This window comes from Seriola aureovittata, chromosome 17 (genome assembly GCF_021018895.1).
Source record: "Seriola aureovittata isolate HTS-2021-v1 ecotype China chromosome 17, ASM2101889v1, whole genome shotgun sequence".
In the NCBI taxonomy this organism is placed as follows: Eukaryota; Metazoa; Chordata; class Actinopteri; order Carangiformes; family Carangidae; genus Seriola; species Seriola aureovittata.
In genome coordinates this window covers 15,531,188-15,556,124 of record NC_079380.1, presented here as the reverse complement: position 1 = coordinate 15,556,124, position 24,937 = coordinate 15,531,188, and the positions used below count along the sequence as shown (strand labels likewise).

Genomic DNA, 24,937 nt, shown 5'->3' with positions numbered 1-24,937 from the left:
TATGATTGAGTGATTGATAATATTTATAGATCATGCAATTTTTAGTTATCTATCTGTAAATCGGGGGGAAACTTTACCACACCATGAGGCAAATGGGCAAAAGCAGCAGACAGAAAAACAGGCAGGAAACAGGGCAGCCCTGCAGTGTCGTCATCACACACGCGCCGTTAGGACTGTCGGCTGAATGACTGAGGCGCGTAAGCAGCAACGCACCTGTAGTTCATGGCATGAGGTGTTTATAGCTGAAAAGTCAGGCATTTTTATACTTTATTGTGTTTGAAACATTGTTCCCTGATGGAGGAGGTAGACGTCGAGCCGGCAATCACTGTGAGTAACCGCTATAGCCTACTTTTCTCTCTTTATTGCCACTGACTAGCATTGCTAAGAAGCTAACTACATCGCAAAAGCCTGTCAACTAATCTAAGTTGAACAAACACGGACACAACGTGTGTCAAAAACATTAAGAATAATCTGAAAGATACACATGTATTCGCATAGGTGAGACCTAAGAGCGCAATAGATTCAGTGCTGGAGGACTTGGTACAAGACATAAGAGTTTAAGTACATTTAGTAATAAGTTGAGAATTTGGCTTGACTACAGAAAAAAATGAATGTGAAAGCTACGACTTGCGATCAGTCATGGGAAAATGGAATATTTACATCACCTGTTTCACTAAATAATTGCAGTGTAATGACCACGTCTCTCTTTAAATGCAGAATATTCCTGCAGCCAGTGATGGGAAGCATTTGGGATTTGCGTGGGGTCCTGGTGATATCCTTGCGTATGAGACCCTTTACAAAGCATCAGGTGTGTGTTGACAGTAACACAAGCTCCTTCTCACATTCTCGCCCTCTCTTTTGCTTTATTTTTACTAACTGTCTTGCGTCCTTCGCCCTGTGTTTTCAGGTGCTAAAGGGTCAGGTTGCTCCTTCATCCATGAGGTTAGGAAAGACGAGGATATATATTCCCCTATTTTACGCAAGCTCTTCAATGAGTCGCATCACATCTTTGTTGGCCTGCAAACGATCAGAGAGGACCTTCCAAGCAAGAACAAAAAACCACAGTAAGTCTTCTCATCCTTTGCATGTCACGGTATTGGTTCCTGGTGACATAAATCCTAGTTTCAAAAGGAAAATCAAGCACATACATATATAATTACAAAATGATAAATGATTGATTTCATGATTTGCCAAACTTGTCTCCGTCTTACCTCTTAGATTTGTCAGCATCAGTAAAAACTACAGATCTGTGATACGAGCTTGTATGGAAGAACTTCAGCAAGTTGCAGGTCAGAATTTAAAATGTCAAAACTGAAATGACTTAAATGGCAAATTATAGTTTGGACATTTTAGCCTCAGTGCGATTTCTGTGGGGAAAGTCAAATGGACCTTTTTGTCTTTCCTGCAGTTTCTACCAAAGATGCACAAGTGGCCATGCAGTATGGAAATCAGGTATGTGCTATATTTTGTGTATATAGACAAAGACATTACATTCACTTTTGAAGAACAGACTAATTCACATACAGGATAACATATGTGTATTGAGAATAGTAAGGCAATAATTCAATATTAACATTATCATTTTTTAGCTGAATGGTATTGTTGCAATTTAGTAAGACACAATCCTGTGGTATACCACTAATTTATGTAAACAAAAAATATTCTATTTTTAAATTGAAGACACTTACACGTCATAGTAAGTAAAGGGACTCTTGATACTAAGGTGCTAATGGTAATGAATAGGAATACATATACATTTTTTTCAACTTTTGGATTCATTTGTCTATAGTGACACTGTGTTAACCTCAGCCTCTGTTTTGTTTTGTCACAGGTTTCCATTCTGTTGGCCATAGAGCTGATCTGGAATCTGTGTGAAGTGCTGTTCATTGACGCTGCTCCTGGTTAGAGTTTGACCTTGTGTTTATAGTTAATCTCCGCTCTTTCTTTTTGGAATACATTTTATTACTTCACTTTGAGATTATGAAAGCACCAAAACAAATAAATCAGCAGTGTGTATCTGTCTGTGTCCTCAGCGGGTTCACTGTTGCTCCACCTTCTGGACTGGGTAAGGTTACACAAGGCTGATGTGGATGAGAAGGCCAGAGAGGTGCTGCAAAGCGAGAGCCCTGCTGAGCACCACGACTTCTGGGATGTGGTAGGTGTAGCACATGCACATATTAATGTCTTTAAAATTTGGTATACACACACACACACACACCAAGTTCTGCCTTTTAATGAATGGTGCAAGGTGTGGTGATGATTTTGAGCAGAGATGTTCCCTTTCCAAGCACCATCAGACAGACACACATTTCCCTCCTCATTGGTATTTTGTCTGTCATAGAGCACAGAGTGAAATCATAGTTATTACATGTGTTGTGTCTGTGCTGTGCAGGTGGTGAGTTATGTGCTGCAAGGCAGGTTGGAAGAAGCCAGACAGATGCTGATGAAGCAGGCCCCCCTACAGCCTGCTGCCAGAAATATGTACAAACTGATGGACACTCTGCTCAGCAAAATGCCCTTCTACAATGTAAGATCATTTTTCAATGGTTTATTTTATTGTGCAGCTTTAGACTGCTTTGGTTGAACGTTATTCAATTTCATTTCATACTCGTGAATACCAGAATTATTGCATACATGTTATGTTTTATTTGCCAAGAGGGAAAGGTGCACCATAGAATTTACTTTACTAATCAGTGCTGACTTAAGTAACGGCTTAAAATATAATGCAACTCAGCAGAATTTCACCTCCAACTACAGCCTTAAAAATGACCACAGAGTCGGGGATGTACAAAGCTGATCCTCAGGATTTGGTATCGTGGTTTTGAAAGGCATATTGTAAATGATCTGTATTGGCTATATTGAGATGCCTTTGATGATGGTGTGAAAGAATGGCAGTTTACTTGAAGATATCACACGCCCCAAAAGAGAGATATCACACAAACGTAGCTCATAAACCAGCCTGGGGCAGCTTTCACCTCTAAACTTTCTATGATGATAATCCCTCAGCCTGGTGGCACCCAGACGTTAACAGAGTTTGATGTAAAGTGGAGACACTGGCACGAGGAGGTGGACCGCTGCCTACAGGACAACTCGTTTGCCAGCAACCAACACCTGGAGCTCATCTGCAAGGTCAGTGACCCTGCGGCCTCCGTAGCCCTTCCTGTTGTCCATTGACGTCTTATATGTGTACTTCACCACAAACTGTTGTCTCCAAAGGGATCATAAAGTTAGATCAACACCTCTGTAAAAGGTCAAACAAAACCTGAACATTAGAACCTTTATGGAGGGAGGATGCATTGCAGGACTGCTGTATTAAACAGCATTCGTTTTAGCTAGGTGTACCTGATAGACTGGCAACTGAGTGTTTGTAAAATAATGTCTGTAGTAAACTGTGCATGCAATGAGAGGTCCCATTGTCTAACGCATTGCAATATACCATGCTGCTGTCTAAGTTATCCATAGGTCTGGGAACCTATTCTTCCAAAATATATTCTTATGCATTTATTTGCATTTTATTGTGATTTCAGAGATTTTAAATCTTAAACTATTATTCGAACACCACATTAATCTCTTCCTATCTGTTCTTGTTGTTAAATCTCAGATCCTAGTGGGGGATGAAGACACGTTGCTTGATCACAAGGAATTGCTGAGCACCTGGTACCACTTCCTGGTTACTAGACTGCTGTTCTGCCACCCCACAGTCAAACCCACTGAGTTACATTACTATGCACAGGTACACTACACAAACTCCTGCTGCACCACTCAACATTCATATTCTCTCCTGCTTGTGTCCTTGTTATTTACTCTGTGTTAATGTGTTTGTGTGTGTATGCTGCAGTCATGCATGACCATGTTTCTGGACTCGAGGAGCGTCCCAGAGCCACTGGACAGCATCTTACTGGCTGCCTTTGAGTTTGACATTCATCAGGTCATCAAAGACTGCAGGTAGGACATAGGATTTAGCAGGGTGCACAAACATTTTTCTTATTTTTTAAATTCAGGAAATAAGTCGAGTAAGTAATAGTGCATTGACAATTGAAGAAAGGCTTGTTTTTTTTTTTTGTGTGTGTGTGTTTGCTGCAGGGTTTGTGTTAACCTTCCCTTCAAAATAATTTAAAAAATGACTTAGCCCAAACTTTTGCATACAACTGTACCTGTTTATCCCAACAGTCTATGATGTTTAACCCTTTCAACACGCTATTTCCTAATTTCCCCATTCTCTCTTCTTTCAGCATTGCTCTCAACAACTGGTGGTTTGTGGCCCATTTGACAGATCTCTTGGATCACTGCAAACTCCTGCAGTCTCACAACTTACAGTAAGCACTCTGTTTGGCTGCATTTCTACTTGAATACACTTTAATCAGCTAAGATTTACCAAATCTTTCTGCTGTGTGTTCAGCTTCGGCTCCAACCTGAGGGAGTTTCTCCTGTTAGAATATGCATCTGGTCTCTTCACTCATCACAGGTATGGTTATCTAAGGTTCAGTATGATATTTATATTTATGGTATGGAAATTCTACTAATTAGTGTATTCAAATACTTTGCTCCTTTTTTAAAGGTTTCGCTTTCAAAAGTATGAAAAACAGCTGAAAATTCTGATTATTTTTCACAAGTTATGTTTTTCTGATTAATCAGTCAACTCATCAGTTCAGCGTCTTAGATAGCATCAGCAGAGTTGAAACATGGGCCAGCAGCATCATAATAACTGCCTATATGATGTTTTTGTGTGTCTTTGTGTTAAGTCTGTGGCAGTTGGCTGTGGACTACTTTGACCACTGCCCAGAGTTTGGCCGTGTCTACCTGGAGCTGCAGATTGAGCGTGTTCCTTTAGACACAGAGCGCAAAGCCCTCAAGGTGCTCAGGATCTGTGAGCAGCGACAAATGTCAGAACAAGGTAGCATTTAATTCTCTGTCTCTGTTGCATTCTCTGTCCAGCTGTGTTGCACAAAGGAAAAGGCATCTGTTTCTCCAGTGCAGTAGAGACTTAACCCTTCAAGTTTTTGTCTTTATTCAGTGCGCAGTATCTGTAAGATCATGGCTATGCGGGCTCTAAGGAACAACAGACTGGGCTCTGCTCTGTCCTGGAGCATCAGGGCCAAAGATGCTGCCTTTGCCACCCTCATTTCAGAGAGGTTAGTTCCCTTAACAACACACTTATTCTTCAAGCACTTTGTTGTGAGGTTGCCTCTTTCCAACTGGTTTTTAATGTGTGTGTTTCTGTGTGTGTGTGTCTGTGTCAGGTTCTTGCAGGATTACTGTGCTAAAGGGACCTTCTCTGATCTTGACCTGATAGACAACTTGGGCCCAGCAATGCTGCTCAGCGACAGGCTCACTTTCCTTGGTATGGACAAGACACACACACACACACACACACACACACACACACACACACACACACACACACACACACAGCAGCATTGGTAGCACTGCTCCACGTGTGACACAGCCACTGCAGCGCACTCACAAGTTGGATTCATACGTCAAGTTATCGCACATTCAGTAAAGGCAGATTATGCCTTGGACCACTTCCCTTATAGTCTCTCTTAGGCTGTCACATGATACTCAGACATACAGACGTGTATACGCACATAGATACAAATTCAGCTTAACGCAACAGCATGTGACAGTTGGTTTTACTGGAGGAATATCAGTGAGAAGAGATGAACCATTTAAAAAACATTCTAAATTTAGATTCAAGTACAGTACATTCAAAGAAATGGCTTTTCTATAGATTATTATATATTGTCAACTCTGTTAGTTGAAAAAAGCACATACACAAAGTGTCTGATGTCTAAAGCCCTGCAGGAAGAGCAAAGACAAAAAAAACTGTTAAGTAAAAGCAGATTAATTGTAAATAAGAGTGAGAACAATACACACAGATGAGAGGTAACACGATACAAAGTTGTCAAACAGCACTTTTACACTGTGTGATTACACCTGCATCACCATGAGCTTGCTAGTGATCAGAAACTGTGAACAAGGGCCAGTGTTACAATCTGAAAACTTCTTTCATTTCCAGGAAAGTACCGTGAGTTCCACAAGTTGTACGGGGAGAAGCGCTTCAGGGAGGCGGCTAAGCTTCTCCTCTCCCTCATGACGGCCAAGATCGCCCCCCGGAGCTTCTGGATGACTCTGCTGACTGACGCTCTGCCGCTGCTGGAGCAGAAAGAGGTCAGTCACCACAAAGTGTTCAGTATACTGCGGATGGGGACAAAATTGTTGTCATTCTAATCACAATATAGATGTCCAGTATAACCAATGTAAATTAATTACCTTTTGTAATTTCTTTAGACAAAATAATAATGTGTACTGAAGATAAGCTATTTTATTAAGACACAAAAATTGATTATATCAAAATAGTGGCTGATTCATTTTCTGTCACTCTAATAATTAATTAATCAATAATTGTTGCAGCTTTATAATAAATTGCACTAAATTCTTGTCCTGATGTACAGGACATACATCAAGTCCACATCAAGAATAAAAACTTGATATCAGACTGTGATGAAAACTTTTTTCCAGTGTGATGAGATTTCAGCTGCATAATTGATTCTGCTTAGTCATTGGCTCCAAATAAAACTGCATATAGTTTTAATGTGATGTAAAACTGTCCTCTGCAGCAGCTGATTTACAGCTGCTTCATCCATTTATCTGTTGATTTGTGCACATTCCTGTCAGGGAATTGTTTTATAGTGTCAAGAGAATTTTGTTCATTACTCCCTTTCCTGCAGTGCATGTCCGTGACCGGTTAATAAACATGTCTTATTATGATCATGTGGTTTAAGTCACAAGTCAAGACTAAATCTTTGGGTGAGACATACTCTTTTTTTGTGGTCTGAGTTGTGATCTGCACAATGTCATTCATGTTATCCCAAACAGAAACAAACTACGGTGTCACCTATTGTCATGGTGCAGATTTGAACACACGACAGACTCAGCAGTCCACATTATTATGTTAGATATGGGGGACACAGTAGGCAGGAGCAAAAGAAGAGCTGCAGTGCTTGCTAAAAAGAAAAGGTCAGTCTGTGGTCTGCTTAAATTAGAAGATGGCTTTGTTTGTCTTTTTTCAAGGTGATCTTCTCAGCGGACCAAACCCACGAGCTTATGTTCTGTTTAGAGGAGCTCACTTCCTCACTGAACACCACAGCTCCTGGCACAGACAGGCCCATGCAGGTATGCATCTCTCACATGGCACTAATACTGCTCAAATGATGGTGTTACTCTGATGCTGTTCACTGTTTGCTTAATATTTGATTCTCTTGTTTACATTTTAAAAATCCTGCCTACTAGATACATATACTAGAAGTTATTAATGCTTACTTTCCCTAATACATGTCTTGGCTTATAACACACAGAGCCAAAACTGGTCCTGTGAAGTGTTGCTCTTACTCTACAGCTGCAATAGAAGGATTTGCCGCAATATTAAAGACATACAATCCACTCTACCTCTGATTCAAGTGTGTTTGTCTTTTCAGGAGGAAGACATAGAGCTGACCAAAGTGGAGCTCCTGCGACTTGCTCTGGCCAGGAACCTGGCTATGGCTATAGTCAAAGAGGGAACAGTGGAAACATAAATGGAGACATTAAAAAGAAAGCTCTTCTTTTGCATTTTTGTATTGTATATAAAATTCAAGTAATCAAAATGTGCTCTTTGATAATAAAACTTGATGTACATTGTTTTGAAACCTGAATTTTTAGTAATCATGTATATGACAAGTTAAATAACTTGAGAATATCAGACATCCATTCAAAGAAATATTTATTTTTTTCATGCAGCGAACAAATGGCACATCATACAGTATGTACAGACCTAACACTCTCCCAAAAACTACACATCACATGTTCACATAACTTGTCATACAACAAACGGTAGGTACACTACATTACATACTATGTACATTAAACACACACTTCTGTACATCCTATATGATGATAAGCTGAGGCTGCCAGAGAGGGGACCTAAGAGGATTGGGTGGACTGATGTATGAAAATTTCCTCATAGCAAAGTTCCACTCCACATTCCACTGCTGCACACTGAAGAGTTATCTGCCTGGTGACGGATTTCTCTTACAAGCTACCAAATTTAAACTCAGGTTTTTCAGTTCACATTTTCTAGGTTCAGTGATGCACTGAAATACTATAACACAAAATAATAAATATGACAAAAATACTCCCAATACTGAAACTGGTAGACAAATAAACATCTTCAAATACAGAACAAAAATATGGATATCCACTGCTAAAACAAAAAACTGAAATGCTGACAGTCTGGGCATATCACTATTACAGTCAAAACAAAAAACTAATCATGAAATAAAACCAGTGTTGGATTCAGACGACTTCATACTGACATACAGTATCCATGATGAAAACAAAATGAAATTAAATATATATGTTGGTTGCCTTACTTTGCCTTTACAGCTCAGTATTCAACATTGTTGGTCCACTCATCTAGCTCAGGGCGACATTAGCTAATATAATTGTTAAACACAGTTTCCTTTACCATGTCAAAAATCCTGATGGCTAAAATAATCATGTAATAAATACATTAATCAGGCCACTGTCTTCCTGTAGGAATGATTATGTGACAGTACTTTTTAATCAACACATGAATTTTCCAGTGTAACTCCATCCTAAGAAATACAAATCTCTGGATATATTCAAGTATATTTTTGCAGGCTGGGTAAGTGTTGATTCAGAGGCTAAATAAAAAAAATGAATAAACAGAAGCACAACCATTGTGTCTAGGCTCTGTTAAAGTACAGGTTAATTTCCTGCTGCAGTGCAGCATTTCAATCTTAGGCAGAGCTCTAATGCATTTATTATCTAAAGTACATTCGGGAAAATCCATCATAATATTAATCTCAAAACCACTGACCTGTTAACACAATGGTTATCTCCCATACCTGTGTATATCTTTTCTTTGTTAGCTATCTGCAGAAAAGCACAAGCTCTGTATAAGTTAAACCTTTAGTGTCTGTTGTTAACATCTCACTACCAGGAATCATAATGGCCAGAAAATGAAAAACAACTGTCAGGAATGTGAAGCTGAAAGTTATTGTTACAGTAACAATGCAGCTGAATTTCCCCACCTTCTCCTCCTTTCTCTCTCTGGGATGCATGTGAACGCACATACACACCCCTTCATGGAGTATGAACCGGTCTGTCCCTGCTGAACGGTAGCAGGCCTGCACGCTGCTATAGATGACCCCATGCCTCTGGTGGGGGGAACTGGTCGACCTCTCCAACCTCGTTGCACAGACGGTCTCCTAGTGTGAAAGCCAGCTTGTAGCGCAGACGCACTTTCTCCTATGAAGACACACACACACGCAGATCTCTATGCGTTATTACTGTCTCTCCACAACTTTTCAGGGCCTGACTACCACCACCACTGACAGTTGTGTGGCTCAGAAACTCTTTGTGCTTTGTGTATATTGCTAGGTCCTGAAGTGCTATGATATCACCTACCTTGGCTGGATTAGCCAGCAACATGATCTGGGTAATGGAGGCTGGAGGTAGGATGGGGTTGAATGGTGCCAGATCTGTTCCTGATGGAGGCTGCAACTTCACCTTCATTGACTGGGGGAGAATGAAAGGAAGTGTCAGTGCTGAATTTTTAATGCCTGTATTAAGGGACAGGTTCACATTTTTTCATAATTTCATTGTTTCCACAGACAGCGGACAAGGATTTAAATGAACCACATTGGTGAAGCCTGGTACCAGCTGTGTCTGAGTTTAAGAAAAAGGACTGTTGATTTTCTCTCCTATCTTTTACACTGAAGTCCTGTTAGAAACGATCTCTTCGCAGCCAATACAAAGAGGAGGAATGATTACAGAACCCAATTAATATTTCAGTGTACATATTGGCATGTGAATATAGTTTCAAGACAGACTTGAAAAAATGCAAACCTACCCTTTAATAAGTTGACAGTCAATGGAGAGAGAAGGGGCACAACATGCAACAAGAATCACAGGCAGTACTTGAACCTAGGCCATCAGGGCGGCCTGCTTTGTTACCATTACAAGTTTTTATCAGTTAAAATATGATATTTAAAATGCAAAATATTTTATTGATGATGTGGATACATAGGTGTTTGGGCCGTTTGGAAAATGGCGTGAAAGCATTTGTGTATAACGTGGATCAAGTCATGTTGATTGTGCACATCTACTGTTTGAGGAAAAACCTAATAAAACCTTTAGCAGGTGAGTGACCGCGACATCTCTACCTTGGGCACAGCAGCTTGCAGTACCACATTGTGAACAGGCAGGGGTGCTGTATTGAGCATGGACACCACCATTACAAGCACATCAGGCCTGCTGGGGGGACAGTCAGATGCAAAGTTGAGCAGCACGCGAACACCATCCTTATCGTAGGCCGTCACAGGCAGCACTTTACCTGAGTACAGACAGGGCGCAGCCAGTCAGGAACAGGCAGACATGAGCTATCCAAAGAGACTACACCCATACATGTAATTTTGTTTTTATCATATGTTATTCCAATAACCAGTTCATCTTTTGCTCCCTCTCTCCCCCCTGTCCTTACTCGGTCTGATGGCCTCCAGAGGGACGTGCACATTGCTCAGGGAGATGTCTGTGGCTCTAGCCGGGCTGCCCTGGAGGGGAGGGTGGCAGGGGGACAGAGAGCGGAACAGCGGGCTGCCCGGGGCCGAGCCCAGGCTCTGGACCTTAGCATGGGAAAGGGCAGGAGAGCTGGGCATTGTACCCTGGAGAAGAGAGGCTGAGGAGGGAGAGCCATGCCCAGTTATAAGGGGAGGTGCTGCTGCAGGGGTTATCCCAAAGCTGCCTCCTCTGGCCGTCATCTGGCCGGACAAACTGAAAATCACATTTTCAATTGTTATGAGTACCTTAAAGTACTAATTTTGAGAAATAATCAGATTAGATTAGTCAAGTATGAGAAGCATAATAAAATGTGTACATAAGAGGAATGACAAAAGAAAATTCAATGGCGATTTAATGACGAAAAGTACAGATTTTCAACTAAACAGTATGTACCTTTTGTGATCTGAAAAGCCCATCATGGCCAGGTCTTGCAGGTTTTGAAGACTGTGTATGCCGGCGGCTGGCTCCACTGGGGGCACCACTGGACCTGAATAAGCCATGCTCATACTACCAAACATATCCACACTTGATGCTGGAGCCTGCAGAGGAGATGAGAGGAACATAATTTAGCTCTCTCATTACACAATGACTAGCAGAGGATGGTTTGGCTAATGTTGCTCACAAACTATTTCAGATGTACCTGCAAGGAAGTCCACTGATTGGACACTTCATTCAACTTGGGTTTTGATTGGCTGCTCAGAGAGGTAGGTGGGTCATTTAGTCCTGAAAGAAGCATTTGTATCATCAAAAAAGACAGTTTTGGACAAGCAGTACTCAAGTATTCAAAGACTGTTTCAGAGTACAGGTTCTTTCCATATCATGGAGACTGCTAAATTAAAGAAATAGTTTGACATTTGGAGAAATACGCTTATTCGCTTCCTGGCAGACAGTTAGATGAGAGGGTTGATACCACTCAGGAAAATGGTGAGCTTAGCTTAGCACAAAGACTGGAAACAGCTAGCCCAGCTCTGTCTGAAGATCAACAAAATCAGCACAGCCCCGTTAAAGCGCACTAATTAAGACATTATATGTTGTTTATTCAATTAGTGCAAAAACTGGACTGTAATAACAATTTGCCATTTTACAGCAGGGTTATATGCCATCGGCTGTGAAACTGAGGGAAAGCACTGCTTAAACAAATTACTACCTAGGGACAGCAGCTCATCATCAAGGAGCGAGAGAGCAGTGGAGGCCTTGTCGAGGGGGGGGTGACTCGGGCTGCTGTTCTGACTGCCCTGGGAGCCGGCCAGGCGCTTGGGAGGAGGAGGCAGGACAGGTATGGGGGAAGCCGTGGGATTGGTGGAGACAGGATGTGAGGACTGGCAGGGAAGGATGGCCGGTTGAGGGGGGCTAGGAGTGTCAAGGCCGGCGAGGTCGATCAGCGTATCTGTGGTGTCTGGTGAGCGACAAAGAGAGGAAGATTGATTGCAGCAGTTGAATTAATCACACAGAGATAGGGCATCTGGAATGTAAAGCAATCGCATTTTTTTTTTTTTGTGTAAAACGCATAAACGTGCATGAGTATAAAATGTCTCACCGCTATCGCTGTGACCAGCTGTAGATCGAGGCTCTTCACTGTCACCATTGATCTGCTGCCCCTCAACTATCTTCTTATAGGAGCTGATGACTCTTGAGAGGTCATCGCTGGCCTGCAGGATGTCACCTGAGGAGTCAAATGCAGGGGGTTAATCGGTTACACACAGCGAAATGTGAAGACAGGGCTTCTTCAGATAGAGAAAACACCAAACTAGCAAACCTAAACTGGTGTCATTGTCCTCTGTCTCAGTGGCCATTTTGAAAGCAGCACGCCTCAGCTTGTCACATCGCTCGTAGAGTTCCTGAGGGCAAATACAAAGGAGGCGCTTTACAGTGTAAATGCAGCTGTGACACCAGCTGTAGTTTCACTAGTTTGTTTATTGAAGAAAATATCACAATGCAAACATATAAGATAACTTTACATGATTTTGTTAAATTAACACTATTGCATGTAACACTATTAAATTACTAAACCACATGGTCACATTATAAGATTTTCAGGCAAATACAGAACATTAACTGCCCTATAGACAGTGAAGACCTTTTGAATTATGTTTACTCAAATTTTACTCAGATCTTGTGAGTCTGGGGGGAATTATAATACATGCGCAGGAGACAAAGAACAGGGACAAAGTGGCTCTTTCTTGGACTTGAAAAATGTAAACCTTATATGCTGTTGGGTAAGGCTAGCTCAATTAAAACTGCAGTGTATGGTCAGAAGCTGGATCCTTCAGTCAAAAAAAAAAAAAAAAGCAAGAGCAGTTTTGAATTTCAAAACGTGGAATGTTTAGTTATCACCTAGAGTAACAGTTGGATACTATACTGACTGCCTTTGACTATTATCGCAAAGAACACTGAAGAGAAAAGAGTTTAAATGACTCGTGCCAGTTCAACTTCTCAGATGATGAGAGTTTGCTTTTCACTCTGGCAGCCATTCTAGTTATAATTCATGTACCTGTTATTGAACAAAAAGACAACTCATTATCATTCCAGTCGTTGCTGTATTCACAATGCTTTATTGTTGTTGCATGGATTTAAACAAAAAATTCATCAAATACTGAAGTGAAGCGTGAACTGGGCGGATAATGTCTCATTGGGAATTTCTTCCCAAATATTCTTACATCCAGTGAATGTGTTGTTCCTTTTTTTTCATGGAACTATTTCAGGTCTGTCCTTGTACGTTAAAGAACTGAATTATACATTCTCACTTGTGTGTGTGTGTGTGTGTGTGTGTGTGTGAGAGAGTGTGCAGTCACACACCTTAATGATCTCCTTGTCTGAGTCAGTGGAGCTGTCTTTATTGTAGTGGGACAGCATCTCAGTCAGCAGCTTGACGTTGATGTTCACCTCCTCCAGCGTGTGCACTCGCTTTGTAACCTTCTGCACTCGTGCCTCATCCTGGCAAAGACGACATGCAACAACGTACTGTATACTACACGTGCAGCTGTTCATGTCACACATGAAGAATATGTATGTCTTAGCTGAAAACATTAACTTATTTTCGTGTGTCCCCATAGCAGCAACCAAGCCAATTAAAAGCAGTGCAAAATGAATATTAGGATGACTGTGTTAAATATTCACCTCTTTCACCATGTTTTTGATTAATCTGTTGGCTTCCTGGAGGTCTTCTGGATTTTTACTCCGTAGAAGCTCGGCAAGCAGCTATACACAACACACACACACACACACACACACACACACACACACACACACACACACACACACAAAAACATCAGTTTGCTTTTGAAATTGCAGAATTTCCTCTACAACAAATGATTCTGCTAAAACTATGAGGGCAAGTCAAACAGCTTTGATTTTTTTTTTTACAAGTCATTTGTGTGTTTAATGATGATGATGATGATGATGATGATGATGATAATGATGATGACTTTAGAAGCAGTAGTGATTTAGAAAGGAGTTATGTGTTCTTCACTTCCCACCTAAAGCAGTCTGGTTGAATCCCAACATTACAGAGCCGTTTTTTCCCCCTTCATTTCCTCACCTTTCCCATGTCCTCGTTGTCAAACACTGGATGTTTAGGTCGTGTCGGAGGAGAGGGAATCAGAGTCCTGTCCAGCGGTAACTCCGGATCGTGTGTCACGAGGCCTGGTGAGGAGAGTGAGGACTGGATTAATGCGATTCCTTTGCAGCAGATGTTTTGTGTGTTCTGACTGATGAAGGGAGAAGAAAGAGAAACATACCCTGTCTTCTCAGCGTCTGATAGGCTTCACCGATCTTGGTTTCGTTGGGAAAAGCAACCGTCCAGCTGTACAGCATCTCTACAATCTTCAGCTTCACTTTCTCGGGTGCACTGTCACCCATGTACTGGAAAAAAGGGGTGATGATAAAGAGGGTGGATAGAAGGACACACAATCAGCCTACCTTTCATTAGCATACAGTCTAAACCCATGTGGAGATCACTCACCTTTGGAGACACAACTTTAATCAGCTCATTCAAAAATCTGTATTTTCCGACTTCATTATGAAACCTTCTCCCGCAGTTCTTCATACATGCCTCCAATACCTGTGCACCAAATATTTATGTGAATGACTTGTTCAGTAGATGAGAAAAAAAAAAGAACTGCCTGTTGACGTTTATGTGCAGCATTTCTTACTGTCAGAGCCTGAAGTGCTTCCCATTCTTGTGGTGAGTGGATTTTGTGGACGAGCAGAGTTACCGCTATCTGAGGACTGCAAGAAGAAATTCCAGATGAAAAACTTTTCCTGAGCCAACTGCCTGGTTTTCAAAAAATGTTTTGTGAGTATTTCATAGACATACCCTTCCAGTTCCTTGTTGATCTGATCACAGAAGCCAATGATATACTCCCAGTCCTCCTGTCTGTTTGTTGGATGGGTGGCTTTATCTGTTGGAGAAAGACATTTACACTATGTTGTGAAGAGCATGTTTGGAGGAGGAGCTGCCCCGGGAGAAGCAGGAAGGAGGAGGGGCTGGCAGTTATAAGAGGGATTGATTTCAGGTGCTAGCCCCTTTTGTCTACCTGCAGAAGAACCCTGGGCTCCTGGTCACAGTTGTTTGACTGAGTGTGATGTGAGTCCCTTTGTTGTTTAAACTTTAGACGATACCAATATTAGTTATGTTCAAGTTATGTTAGTAGTTGCTTATATTATGACACTCTTAGCTTATGTATTTTTAATGGAATTGATACATGATTTATATTTTCTGTTTAATAGATAAAAAACAGCAATAATTGTAAGCCACCTACCTGTTACCTCTATAAATAACCTTGAAAGACTGCGAATAAACCTGTAAAGACTGGAATTGAACTGCTACTTCTCCTATTGTCTCATTGTGCCCACACACACACACACACACACACACACCCACAATGTTCGCATTCACTGGAAACCAGTACCACCACCATCCTACTAGTAATATCCACCCTCATTAACACACTAACTAAACTGGTGTGCTTGAAGGGTACAGTATTATGCCGTAGTAAAAGTACCTAATTTTTTACTGTTTACTTTTGTATTTAGGTTAATGCATGTTTATGTTCAACTGTGCATTAACATGTAAAGAAATTATTTTGCAATGTCTGTTTGCTGTACAGCAGTAGTGATTAGTTGATTAATTGATCAGTTTAACTATTTCAAAGACTGATTATTTTTTGATTATTTTAGTTATTATTTAAAAGATGTCAAATATTAGCTGTTTCTAACTTCTCAATGTGAGGATTTGATGCTTTTCATCTTCACACATGCCATGAAACTGAATATCTTCATATTTTCGACTGTTGGCTGGACAAAGACATGAATTCGTCGCCTTGGTCTGTGAGAAATAACAGTATTTTTTTCAGTCATTTTATAGAAAAAACCCACTATTCGATTAATCAAGAAAATAATTGGCAGATTAATCAATATTGAAAATAATTAATTTAAATTAAGTTACAGTCCTAGTTTTCTGCAGGGGTTGTATTTACTTCTTTTCACCTCAAAAATCAGTAAAATATGTAATTTGTCAAAATATTCTCATTCAATGTTTCATTTTCTAATGTAACGTATGTCAACTGTCAAATACATCTAGTAAAAAGTAGGTACAACCTTTCCCTCTGAAATGTAATGGAGTAAAACTGGAAATGGAAATACTAAAAAGTAACTCAAAATTGTACAGTCCTTAGTAAATGTACTCTGTTACTTTCCACTGATTACTGATATCATCCCACTGTCAATATGGATCCCTGTGAGTCTTGTGATCAACATGACTGTTGGGTCCCAACATGACAATGCAGTAATTGTTGACATCTTCCTCTTTTGTAATTACTGGTTTGGTGTCCATTGTGTTGACAGAGGAGCTCATTCATCACCCAGACCAATCTGTTCCTGCCCTGCACAAAGTATTGCGCTGTGTAGACGGACAGCTGTCTGTAAAGCTTCATGTCACTGCACAGTCACTGGTAAATGTGTCCCACACACAGTGTTTTATTAAAGCTCTCCACCCAGCCTGATACTTAATGCTGCAGACATTGGGTTGACAACCTCCACCAGCAGCCAAACAGCGCGCTGACAGCCTCTCTACAGACGATGCGCTGCCCTATCATCCGCAGCAACGTTATCTAGCTAATTTCACATGTTATTTAATTCATAAAATGGGATTAAACACTCACTGAGCCAAGATTCAAGCGACTCCCCTTCCTGGTACGCCATAGCACTTAAAAACATCGCGTGATGTCACCAACGTGTGCGCGAGAGTCCAAAATTGATGCTCGAAATTATTTACTAAATAATACAAAATATCTAACATTTGAAAAATTCTAAAGTCACGTTGATGTTGAAATTAAAATATACTGAACGAAACACTGTCGTTTTTGTTTTTTTAAAATACTTATTTAATTTTTTTTCCAAGGCATCTGCACGAAATACTAAACCGGGGTCCTAACTGACACTCACATTGTGAAGATGGCTGCCTCCCTGTCAGGATTATTAAAACCGTGGACACCAAGGTAAATATGACATTTATAAAGATATCAGTTAACTACCTTTAAATATCTGTTTAATATTAATGTTAGACGTTTAACTCCTGCCATTCAGAATCAAAACTCTGATAATGTAACTTAACGCTTCGCGGTTTATTAGTAGAAACTAACCCTAACCCTCAGCTGCAGAAAACTATTATTTACATTATTCATATCAATGACATCCAATTATGTCTTAAGCGTCAGTCTTTTTTGTAATGAGCCGTCTAATAATTTAGTCAACGTGTATAATATAGCAACATTTTCCCATCACTTTAACAGTGCAGAGCATAATGTCTGCAGTAAGGTTAATCAATTAATCTGCCGATTATTTTCTTGATTAATCGATAACTTGTTTTGTAAAAAAAAAAGTCAGCCCAATGTAACATCTTTAAATCTCTGTTTTGTCCAAAAACCCAAATAATATCCAGTTTGGTGTCATGTACAACAAAGAAATGAAAATTTTAACATTATATGCAAATATTTGATATTTTTAATTGAAAAATGACTAAACTGATAACTAGCTTCTAAACCAAAATATTTGTTGATAAATTTTCTGCCAATAGAATAATCGATTAATGGTCTCCTCATTGCAGCTCTAATTGTTTTATCTATAAAATCACAGCATAACTTGACCTTCACATATTTCTACAGGCTAAGGAGTCATCACATTTCAAGTCAAAACTCAAAGATAGAGGTTTAAACAATTAATCACTTATGAATCAGTTTATGGACTGGAATGGTTTTGAAACTTGTTAAAGCATGTCAATTATTTTAATCAATCAATAATAAGATAATAATGAAATCAAAGGGAAAGGAATGCCCTGTCCTACACGGGTGCAATAATGATTTTCATCATTAATTAATTTGATTCTTGATTAATTGGCTAATCACTCTATTTAGTCTTTAGTCTGTAAAATGTGAGAAACAAGTGAAAAATACCCATCACAAACTCCCAAAGTCCAGGTGACAAATTGCTGGTTTAGTCCACACCAAAAGATATTCAGTTGCCAAATTGCCAATTCATTTTTTGCCAATAGACTATTCATGAAACTTCCTTGTGTGTTCTTTGTCTGCAGAGTGTTCTTGGTAAGATGGAGCAGGTATAACCCATACTATCTGGAGCCAGAGGTCAGGAAGGAGGTGTACAGCAGACCAGAGGCAGAGCTGACTGCTGAGGAGAAGGAGCAGCGGCAGCTCAAAGTGCTTCGACCTATCAAGGCAGCAACCAGCGGAGTCACCAGCTCTGTTTTCAACGACCCAGACCTCAGGTAAAACAATCTCGGGTTACTGCGGGAGAGCAGCACTCATAGCACCTGTTTAGTCAAAGCTGATCATGTTTGTCTTTGCTTTTCAGTAAATTCATCAACATGATGATGAAACATGGAGACAAGATTTTGGCCAGGACGATCATGACACAAGTAAAACAAAAAAAAAACAGATCTTGACACTGTCTGGTCTCTGAAGTGAGGCTCAAAGATTTGCTGTTGGTCTAATAATATACTGCACTAATTGCTGCCATTACTCTTTATACCAGACTCTGGAGAATATAAAGAGGAAACAGGTGGAAAAATACCACAAAGCTCCAGAGGGTGAGAAGGACAAGATTGAGTGCAACCCCTATGCCATCTTTCACCAGGCTCTGGACAACTGTAAGCCTGTGGTTGGGCTGGCCAGCATACAGAAAGGTGGAAAGTTCTATCAGGTCAGTGATAAGTCACTGAAGTTTGTTCTTCAGAAAAAAGTTTGGCACAAATGTGGCAACAAAACATAAACAAGTCTTAACTGTATTCCCCCCCTAGGTACCCATCCCTCTTACAGACAACAGACGTCGCTTCCTCGCCATGAAATGGATGATCACAGAGTGCAAGAACAACAAACACAGACGCACGCACATGTATGAAAAACTCTCCCAGGAACTGATGGCAGCCTCCATCAAGGAGGGCAACGTTATCAAGAAGAAATATGAGCTGCACAAGATGGCCGAATCCAACAGAGCGTACGCCCATTACCGCTGGTGGTAGAAAGACCCCCCCCCCCCCCTCTGGACTGAAACGCTGTCAATTCAAATGTTCCCTCATTTTGACAGACTGGACAGATGCTGGTGGAAAATTCAGTGACACATTGTTTTGCTGAAACTGCAAATGTAAATAGTAAACAGCATGAAAATCCTTTGGTGGAAGGACTATGCTGTAAAAAGTGCTGTTGAAGAAGTGAAATGTGTATAAACATGGCTTACTGTCACTTTTTGCATTGAGAAATTTTATCATGTACCATAAACAGTGGCGCTCAGTTGTATCGTTAATCAAAACACAATAAACACATTGAACTGGATAAAGGAAAAACTTCCAGAGATTTATTGGAACAAATACATTTGCATTAAATGTACAACCCAACCATAAAAAATGGAACTGAGTGATGTAAAAATGTAGCAACATGGTAAGAAAATACAGAAACATATACTGCAGTCAGTAACATCGTTGAACCCATTTCTGGTCTGAATGTAGTGACAAATACCAAAATGTATGTGTAAATCTTCAAATACTACTAGGAAAAAAAGGATTTTGGGACATATACAAAATTTCCTAAGTCCTGACCATTTTTTACAAATTGTATTTTATTCAAACCTTGAGAATTCTTTCTAGGAATTCAAGTTTTGCTGATTTGTCTGAATGCTGTGAAAGCAAACTTCATATAAAGCTTTACTTATTTACATTTTACAGGTACAGGTTTTCAAAATCAAGTCATTTCAAAGAGGTGTCATATTTTAACTACATGAAATTTGTCCTATGCTTGTGTCTGATTCCAAGGCACAGCTTTGGTTGTAGACCTCAGAGCTGTCGCTGAAATAAACAATAAACAGATGTAACAACAGACTCCAAAGTAAAACTTGAGTTCAGCTACATAGCCTTGCCAGTGCTGATGGAACCTGAATTCAAATGCAAAATACTTTTCCTCTAGTTTAATGCTCATGCGATGGGATATATGTAATGGGTGGAAATTAACTACTCTCCAAGCACCTTGACTACAAATTAAGAGTTTAAGCTCTGTCAAAATCAGCTGTTTCGGATGATCCTGTGCATGTTACATTGGCACAACTTGTTTACATATGAAACTTGTAAATCCAGAAATCAATTCAATATCTGACCTATTTATCTGTAGAAAAATTCAAATATGAAATCTAACCAAACTCTTGGTCTTTTATTTTTAAGTTGAGCTGCAACAAAAAAAGAAAGAAAGAAAAGAAAATCCCTGAATTAAGACAATGTTTTATCTGAGCTTCACATGTCGAGTGGCAAAGAAACAGTCACACAGGAATCCCACAGGAAAAATTAGGCAGAAAATTCCTCTGAACTGCAACTCAAACCTTTTGTAAAACTCAATTCTACAATAAAATATTAAACTAAATATTTATAATATTTATCTTCAATGAATTAAAAAATTGGTCACACAACAATAAAAGGTAAAGCAAAGACCAAATCAGCTTGCATCTGACTGGAATGTTTTTTCCAACTCCTTTAGATTTGGTAAAAAATAAGTTGAAATGTTTTCTCAAAAGAGGAATGCTAGAAAGATTTTTAAAAAAAAACATAAAAAATATCTTCAGCTTCTCTAGCTGTAATCAAACTTTAAAACAAACTCCTTTAAAACAAAGTGTTCCTGAATGTGGCTAAACCTCACGAACTGAACTTCAGCTCCTTTGAACTATTGCACGTTTCACATCCACGGCACTATGTCTCAGTAATATTATCAAACGCAGGGAACAATCCAGCAAAATCAAAGTCTCGTTACACTATGAGCCGCCATCTTCACAAACCCTCCGCTGATTACCTGGAAGGGGTCGCTGTCCGTTGTGAAACTGCTGGTTTTAGACTTGGTGGCGACTAAGCAGAGGTGTCCAAGGTGCTTGAACGTTTCCTAATGCAGCTGCCAAAAAGCTGCTTGGCACCCTAGTCCTTGCAACTGTCCTAGTCCGCAATTTCACTGTAGTAGTACTTGTGGGCGGTGCTGCTGAGCATCCACCCTCCGGCCCTGAACTCCAGGATCTCTAGCAGCAGCAGACGGGCCATGGAGCTCAGGCCCTCCTGGAGCAGGAAGCCGTCCCGCAGCAGGAAAAACAGCTCGTCCATCCGCAGGCCGTTCACCTTCTCCAGCTGCTCTCCGATGCGATGCAGCTGCAGCACCAGGCAGTCCACCTGCGGGGGGGAGGTGGAGGAAATATTCCCTGTTGTCAAATGCTTTAATTACATGAAATTATTCTTTAACAAATATAATTTGAAAAAAGAACAAGGTTTTATGTTCAATGTCATTTCTCTAACTTCAGTAAGGTCTATCTATCTGCAAAGCAATCAGTGTTCAGAACGCAGACAGGGGAACCAATCAGGTTCCGTGTCTTTACAGTGTCACTTCACTGCTCTGTGACTGAGGTAAAAAGGGAGAGGAAATCTCACAACTGTCCGCCCAATGTAATATTATGACTTTATTATAGACACTGTAAATGACATTGTTACAGATGCCAACTAAGTTGAACATTGTTGTTTTTTTAAAATCTGCTTTTAATTTGTTTTTCGTTGGGTAGTGAATGAATGTATTTTTATCAACTAAAAGTGTAAACAATGCTGGATTGGAACCACTTCAGCTTTGCAAAGGTTGGATGAGGAAGGAAACATTCCTAATGTTTGTTAGACCTCAAGGACACATACAATGTGTTTTAATGCGTTTAACACTGAATGTAAATAGTTTTTGTTTGTTGACAGGAAAATTCAAGAGGGAACTTTTCAGATGGGACAGATTTGTCAACTAGCATAATATCAATACCATTGTATTATTATAAGACTAATGTAACATTGTCTATTAACGTATCGATCATTTTACCAAATCAAATGTAAATAACAAAAGGAGAAATAAACACAAGCTCTTCCTTACCTCTTCCTCATTCATTAGAGCATCTGGCTGAGCCAGTCTTATCAGACAGTCATACACAGGATGAACCAGGGCCACCATCGGCATGTTGTTCACCTAAATGTCAAGATGAACATAGAGAGTGTTTACAGCAGCTGATTGTTAATATTGTTAAAAATATTGAGGCAAGGCAACTGCATCAAGTCCTTGTTTATAATTTCCCTTTCAATAATTATAAGTAAAGAAGCGTCGGCTGTCAACACACAGTTAACCCAAGTAAACTGACCTGGCTAAACAATATGCCATTGTAAAGGATGAAACCTGAGTCAGGTTCCAGTTGATGTGAAAATGTACTAGGGCCAAAACTTCCAAGCAAGGTGTTAAAGATAACACATTGATGAAGCACAGGTACAGTATTAGTGGTTATGAGAAGTTTTAGGAAATTTAAATCCACTACACAAGATGTAATCAAAGACATCACAAGGTAACAGCTAAAAGAAAATTCCCACGAGTCATTTTAAAGATACTTTGATACAGAGCAATTTAACAATGCTGCTCTGAATTCATAATTAAAGCATGACAACATGATGAAGTCTGAAATATCTTCACAGAAAACAACAGTAAAGTTGCTCTGACTCTTACTTTGAGGTAGTCAAAGATGTTACAGATGAATGTAACATAGCACACCCACTCCTGCAGCGAGCGCCCCCTGGTCTCCTCCCGGCCCTTGAACTCCTGCTGGAGTCGATTCAACAAGTTTCTCCTGAACACGTTTCCGTTGCTCTGCTTGGCCTCAGCCTGCATGACATAATCAAGAGAGAGAGACACAGAGCAAGAGTCAGGTCAGATCATAGAGGGTGAAGTATGGACAAAAAGTCAGGAAACACAGTGATGTAGGTAAGCTGCCTTAAGAGCCGCCCGTTGCTCGAGTGTTAGGCATTGATAACGTAAGAGGATTAAGAATTTGGTTAACAAGACTCAATCAGATCTTAGTCTTGTTCTAGTTTCTTAAATCCTTCTGCCTCCATGGCACTCATTGTCTTAGCCAGTACACACTGCCTTAAACAAACTACAAAATCTACTGTTTAACGTGATGGACGACCAGCCCCTCAAACTGCCATAAGTATCGACCTGCACAATGGTGTAGCAGATGCGTCCTGCCTCTTTGCTGAACACCTGGTCCTTCAAAGACTGATCCACGATGATGTTGGAAACCTTCTCCAGGTTCACTGAACCTGGATCTAAAGAGACAGAGATGTATTTACAAAAGGATTGTTGGAGATGTTCATCAAGCACACATTGGGTGCTGAAAACAGTAGCGTAAAATGCTGACCTTTCAAGGCTGTTTTCAGCAAAACCTGTGTGTCTAGGTCAAATGACTGGATCCTGTAGTCTTCAGTGGAGTTTTCCATTTTAGATGGCTGCACCCAAATTACACTTGAGAGCTGTCAAGCTGTGAATATCAAACAACACTTTTTACTTTAGCATTTTATATCAATGAAACACTTGACAGGTGTTTTCAAACAAAATGTGACCTTTCCCAAACACAGATTAAGGTTCTGCTTCAAGCTTGGGCACAAAATGCATTACAGACAGAGACCAAAGAACAATAACCACAAAATCCTGTACTGTCATCAAACTGGCGGCTCCCCACAGCTCATTCACTGAGGGATAGGAGGGATTACATGGGCAAACTCGGGTCAACTAAAAGGTCACTCAATACCCCTAATCAACAGATTTAACTGACACCACCTCTAAGAACAAAGTATGCGTTTACTTAGCGATATCTTAAATACCAGCTTGTTAGCCACAAACCCATTACAAGTAGTTAACTGAGGCTAACGTTAGCTAAACGTCAACTTGAGTAACGTTATTCGGTTTGTTGTCGGGTTAACGAGTAACTGTAACGTTAACAAGTTAAGTTGTCTTCTCGTGAACATACTGATAAATATCGTTAACTAACAGTGAATTAGCTAGCGTGTATGCCTCGCAGAAACCTAACGTTAATACGAGTTAGCGTCAAGTTTTATACCAATCTCACATTTATTTACAGTCGCCCGCCAAAAGAAAGAAACGGGAAAACTATATGTTGAGCAAGTAGAAAAGACAGAGCTAATCAGTAACTTACATTTCGAGAATAATGTTGGGAATTTTACCAATTTAACAGCAATTCTTCACATCTAAGCTGGTGTCTCTGGGGTGGATGTAGACGTTACCCGACGCATTCTTTCAAAGCTCGAGTGTCAAGCCAAGATGAATCCCTGCCGTCGTCCACCTAATCAAAACAACGTAATCATGACCGAAAAGACGGCTGGCGAGAATGTCCCTTTTCTCGCACTCGCAACGCCTTTTCACACTTCTTCCGAGTATGAAACGTTTGTTTGTGAGGCAGTTGTATGCTGTTTTATCTCTGGGTAATCATACGCTTATAATCATGAGCATTCGGTGCCGACCAGTGGCCATAGAGCATAACTACACTACTTTTGATTGTTGAAGTATTATTTTGAAAGTGTACACTGCAAGTTTTTGTACGCTATTCTGCATACGACTTAAGGCTTATTTTCAGGTCTGTTTTTGTTCATTGTTGATTTATTTGTATAACACACCACACATCTTTTCTTTGCCTTTCTGTGATACAGTTCTGTTGCCGGTGAAGAAGTGTTCATGTGTATTTTTTTCAGCCCTCTCTTGGTCATAGTGCGCAACTACATCACTGTTTTACATTAAACCATTATTTTGAAGGTTGTACCCGGATGTATTATTATACCATTGTGCCTAATTTGATGTTGATGGTGTTGTGGCCGGCATTAATATAGACACAATAACCTAATAAGACTTCCGGTCAATACATTAAAAACAAGTGTTTTAATACAAGACAAACAATAATGATTAAAATAGCCTAA

The 24,937-nt window shown here is 40.1% G+C and overlaps 4 protein-coding genes across 5 annotated transcripts; 2 read left to right on the top strand and 2 right to left on the bottom strand.

Annotated features, from left to right (window-relative positions):
• Positions 1-163: 163 nt before the first annotated feature.
• nup85 (nucleoporin 85) lies at positions 164-7,680 on the top strand. The gene is made up of 19 exons (XM_056400683.1): positions 164-327; positions 718-808; positions 908-1,064; positions 1,219-1,289; positions 1,409-1,452; positions 1,832-1,901; positions 2,034-2,155; positions 2,393-2,527; positions 3,007-3,129; positions 3,602-3,733; positions 3,839-3,945; positions 4,233-4,316; positions 4,400-4,465; positions 4,743-4,894; positions 5,015-5,132; positions 5,241-5,341; positions 6,020-6,171; positions 7,075-7,176; positions 7,479-7,680. Exons 1-19 carry the CDS (start codon positions 295-297, stop codon positions 7,575-7,577), a joined length of 1,959 nt encoding a protein of 652 aa, XP_056256658.1. The 5' UTR covers positions 164-294; the 3' UTR covers positions 7,578-7,680.
• A 65-nt stretch (positions 7,681-7,745) lies between these two features.
• gga3b (golgi associated, gamma adaptin ear containing, ARF binding protein 3b) lies at positions 7,746-16,924 on the bottom strand. Its single transcript, XM_056400682.1, has 17 exons — positions 16,785-16,924; positions 14,939-15,023; positions 14,775-14,850; positions 14,585-14,683; positions 14,361-14,484; positions 14,162-14,265; positions 13,741-13,821; positions 13,420-13,557; positions 12,380-12,461; positions 12,161-12,286; positions 11,771-12,019; positions 11,264-11,346; positions 11,017-11,162; positions 10,547-10,836; positions 10,230-10,399; positions 9,472-9,582; positions 7,746-9,312 (listed from the first exon to the last, which is right to left on the bottom strand). Exons 1-17 carry the CDS (start codon positions 16,837-16,839, stop codon positions 9,202-9,204), a joined length of 2,130 nt encoding a protein of 709 aa, XP_056256657.1. The 5' UTR covers positions 16,840-16,924; the 3' UTR covers positions 7,746-9,201.
• An 85-nt stretch (positions 16,925-17,009) lies between these two features.
• Positions 17,010-19,477, top strand: mrps7 (mitochondrial ribosomal protein S7). Its single transcript, XM_056400684.1, has 5 exons — positions 17,010-17,120; positions 18,212-18,403; positions 18,490-18,553; positions 18,670-18,837; positions 18,935-19,477. Exons 1-5 carry the CDS (start codon positions 17,077-17,079, stop codon positions 19,154-19,156), a joined length of 690 nt encoding a protein of 229 aa, XP_056256659.1. The 5' UTR covers positions 17,010-17,076; the 3' UTR covers positions 19,157-19,477.
• Positions 19,467-24,416, bottom strand: mif4gdb (MIF4G domain containing b). Of its 2 annotated transcripts, none has more exons than XM_056400687.1 (6): positions 24,191-24,416; positions 23,368-23,487; positions 23,166-23,275; positions 22,677-22,832; positions 22,059-22,151; positions 19,467-21,328 (listed from the first exon to the last, which is right to left on the bottom strand). In XM_056400687.1, the coding sequence occupies exons 2-6, from the start codon at positions 23,444-23,446 to the stop codon at positions 21,101-21,103; spliced, it is 666 nt and encodes a 221-aa protein (XP_056256662.1). In that variant the 5' UTR covers positions 23,447-23,487; positions 24,191-24,416; the 3' UTR covers positions 19,467-21,100. The 2 variants fall into 2 exon arrangements, with proteins under 2 accessions (XP_056256662.1, XP_056256660.1); XM_056400685.1 differs by having other exon boundaries at positions 24,163-24,415.
• Positions 24,417-24,937: the final 521 nt, after the last annotated feature.

Excerpts from the sequence above, each read along its gene's own strand:
- nup85 (XM_056400683.1), top strand. The coding sequence starts at position 295 with ATGGAGGAGGTAGACGTCGAGCCGGCAATCACT. Across the intron at positions 4,317-4,399 it reads CTGCAGTCTCACAACTTACA|CTTCGGCTCCAACCTGAGGG; the intron begins GTAAGCACTCTG and ends CTGTGTGTTCAG. Across the intron at positions 6,172-7,074 it reads CGCTGCTGGAGCAGAAAGAG|GTGATCTTCTCAGCGGACCA; the intron begins GTCAGTCACCAC and ends TCTTTTTTCAAG.
- gga3b (XM_056400682.1), bottom strand. The coding sequence starts at position 16,839 with ATGTTTTTAAGTGCTATGGCGTACCAGGAAGGGGAGTCGCTTGAATCT. Across the intron at positions 13,822-14,161 it reads ACAACGAGGACATGGGAAAG|CTGCTTGCCGAGCTTCTACG; the intron begins GTGAGGAAATGA and ends TGTTGTGTATAG. Across the intron at positions 10,837-11,016 it reads GGCTTTTCAGATCACAAAAG|TTTGTCCGGCCAGATGACGG; the intron begins GTACATACTGTT and ends TGTGATTTTCAG.
- mrps7 (XM_056400684.1), top strand. The coding sequence starts at position 17,077 with ATGGCTGCCTCCCTGTCAGGATTATTAAAACCGTGGACACCAAG. Across the intron at positions 17,121-18,211 it reads TTAAAACCGTGGACACCAAG|AGTGTTCTTGGTAAGATGGA; the intron begins GTAAATATGACA and ends CTTTGTCTGCAG. Across the intron at positions 18,554-18,669 it reads CCAGGACGATCATGACACAA|ACTCTGGAGAATATAAAGAG; the intron begins GTAAAACAAAAA and ends TCTTTATACCAG.
- mif4gdb (XM_056400687.1), bottom strand. The coding sequence starts at position 23,446 with ATGGAAAACTCCACTGAAGACTACAGGATCCAGTCATTTGACCTAGAC. Across the intron at positions 23,276-23,367 it reads GCTGAAAACAGCCTTGAAAG|ATCCAGGTTCAGTGAACCTG; the intron begins GTCAGCATTTTA and ends CTGTCTCTTTAG. Across the intron at positions 22,152-22,676 it reads ACATCTTTGACTACCTCAAA|GTGAACAACATGCCGATGGT; the intron begins GTAAGAGTCAGA and ends CTTGACATTTAG.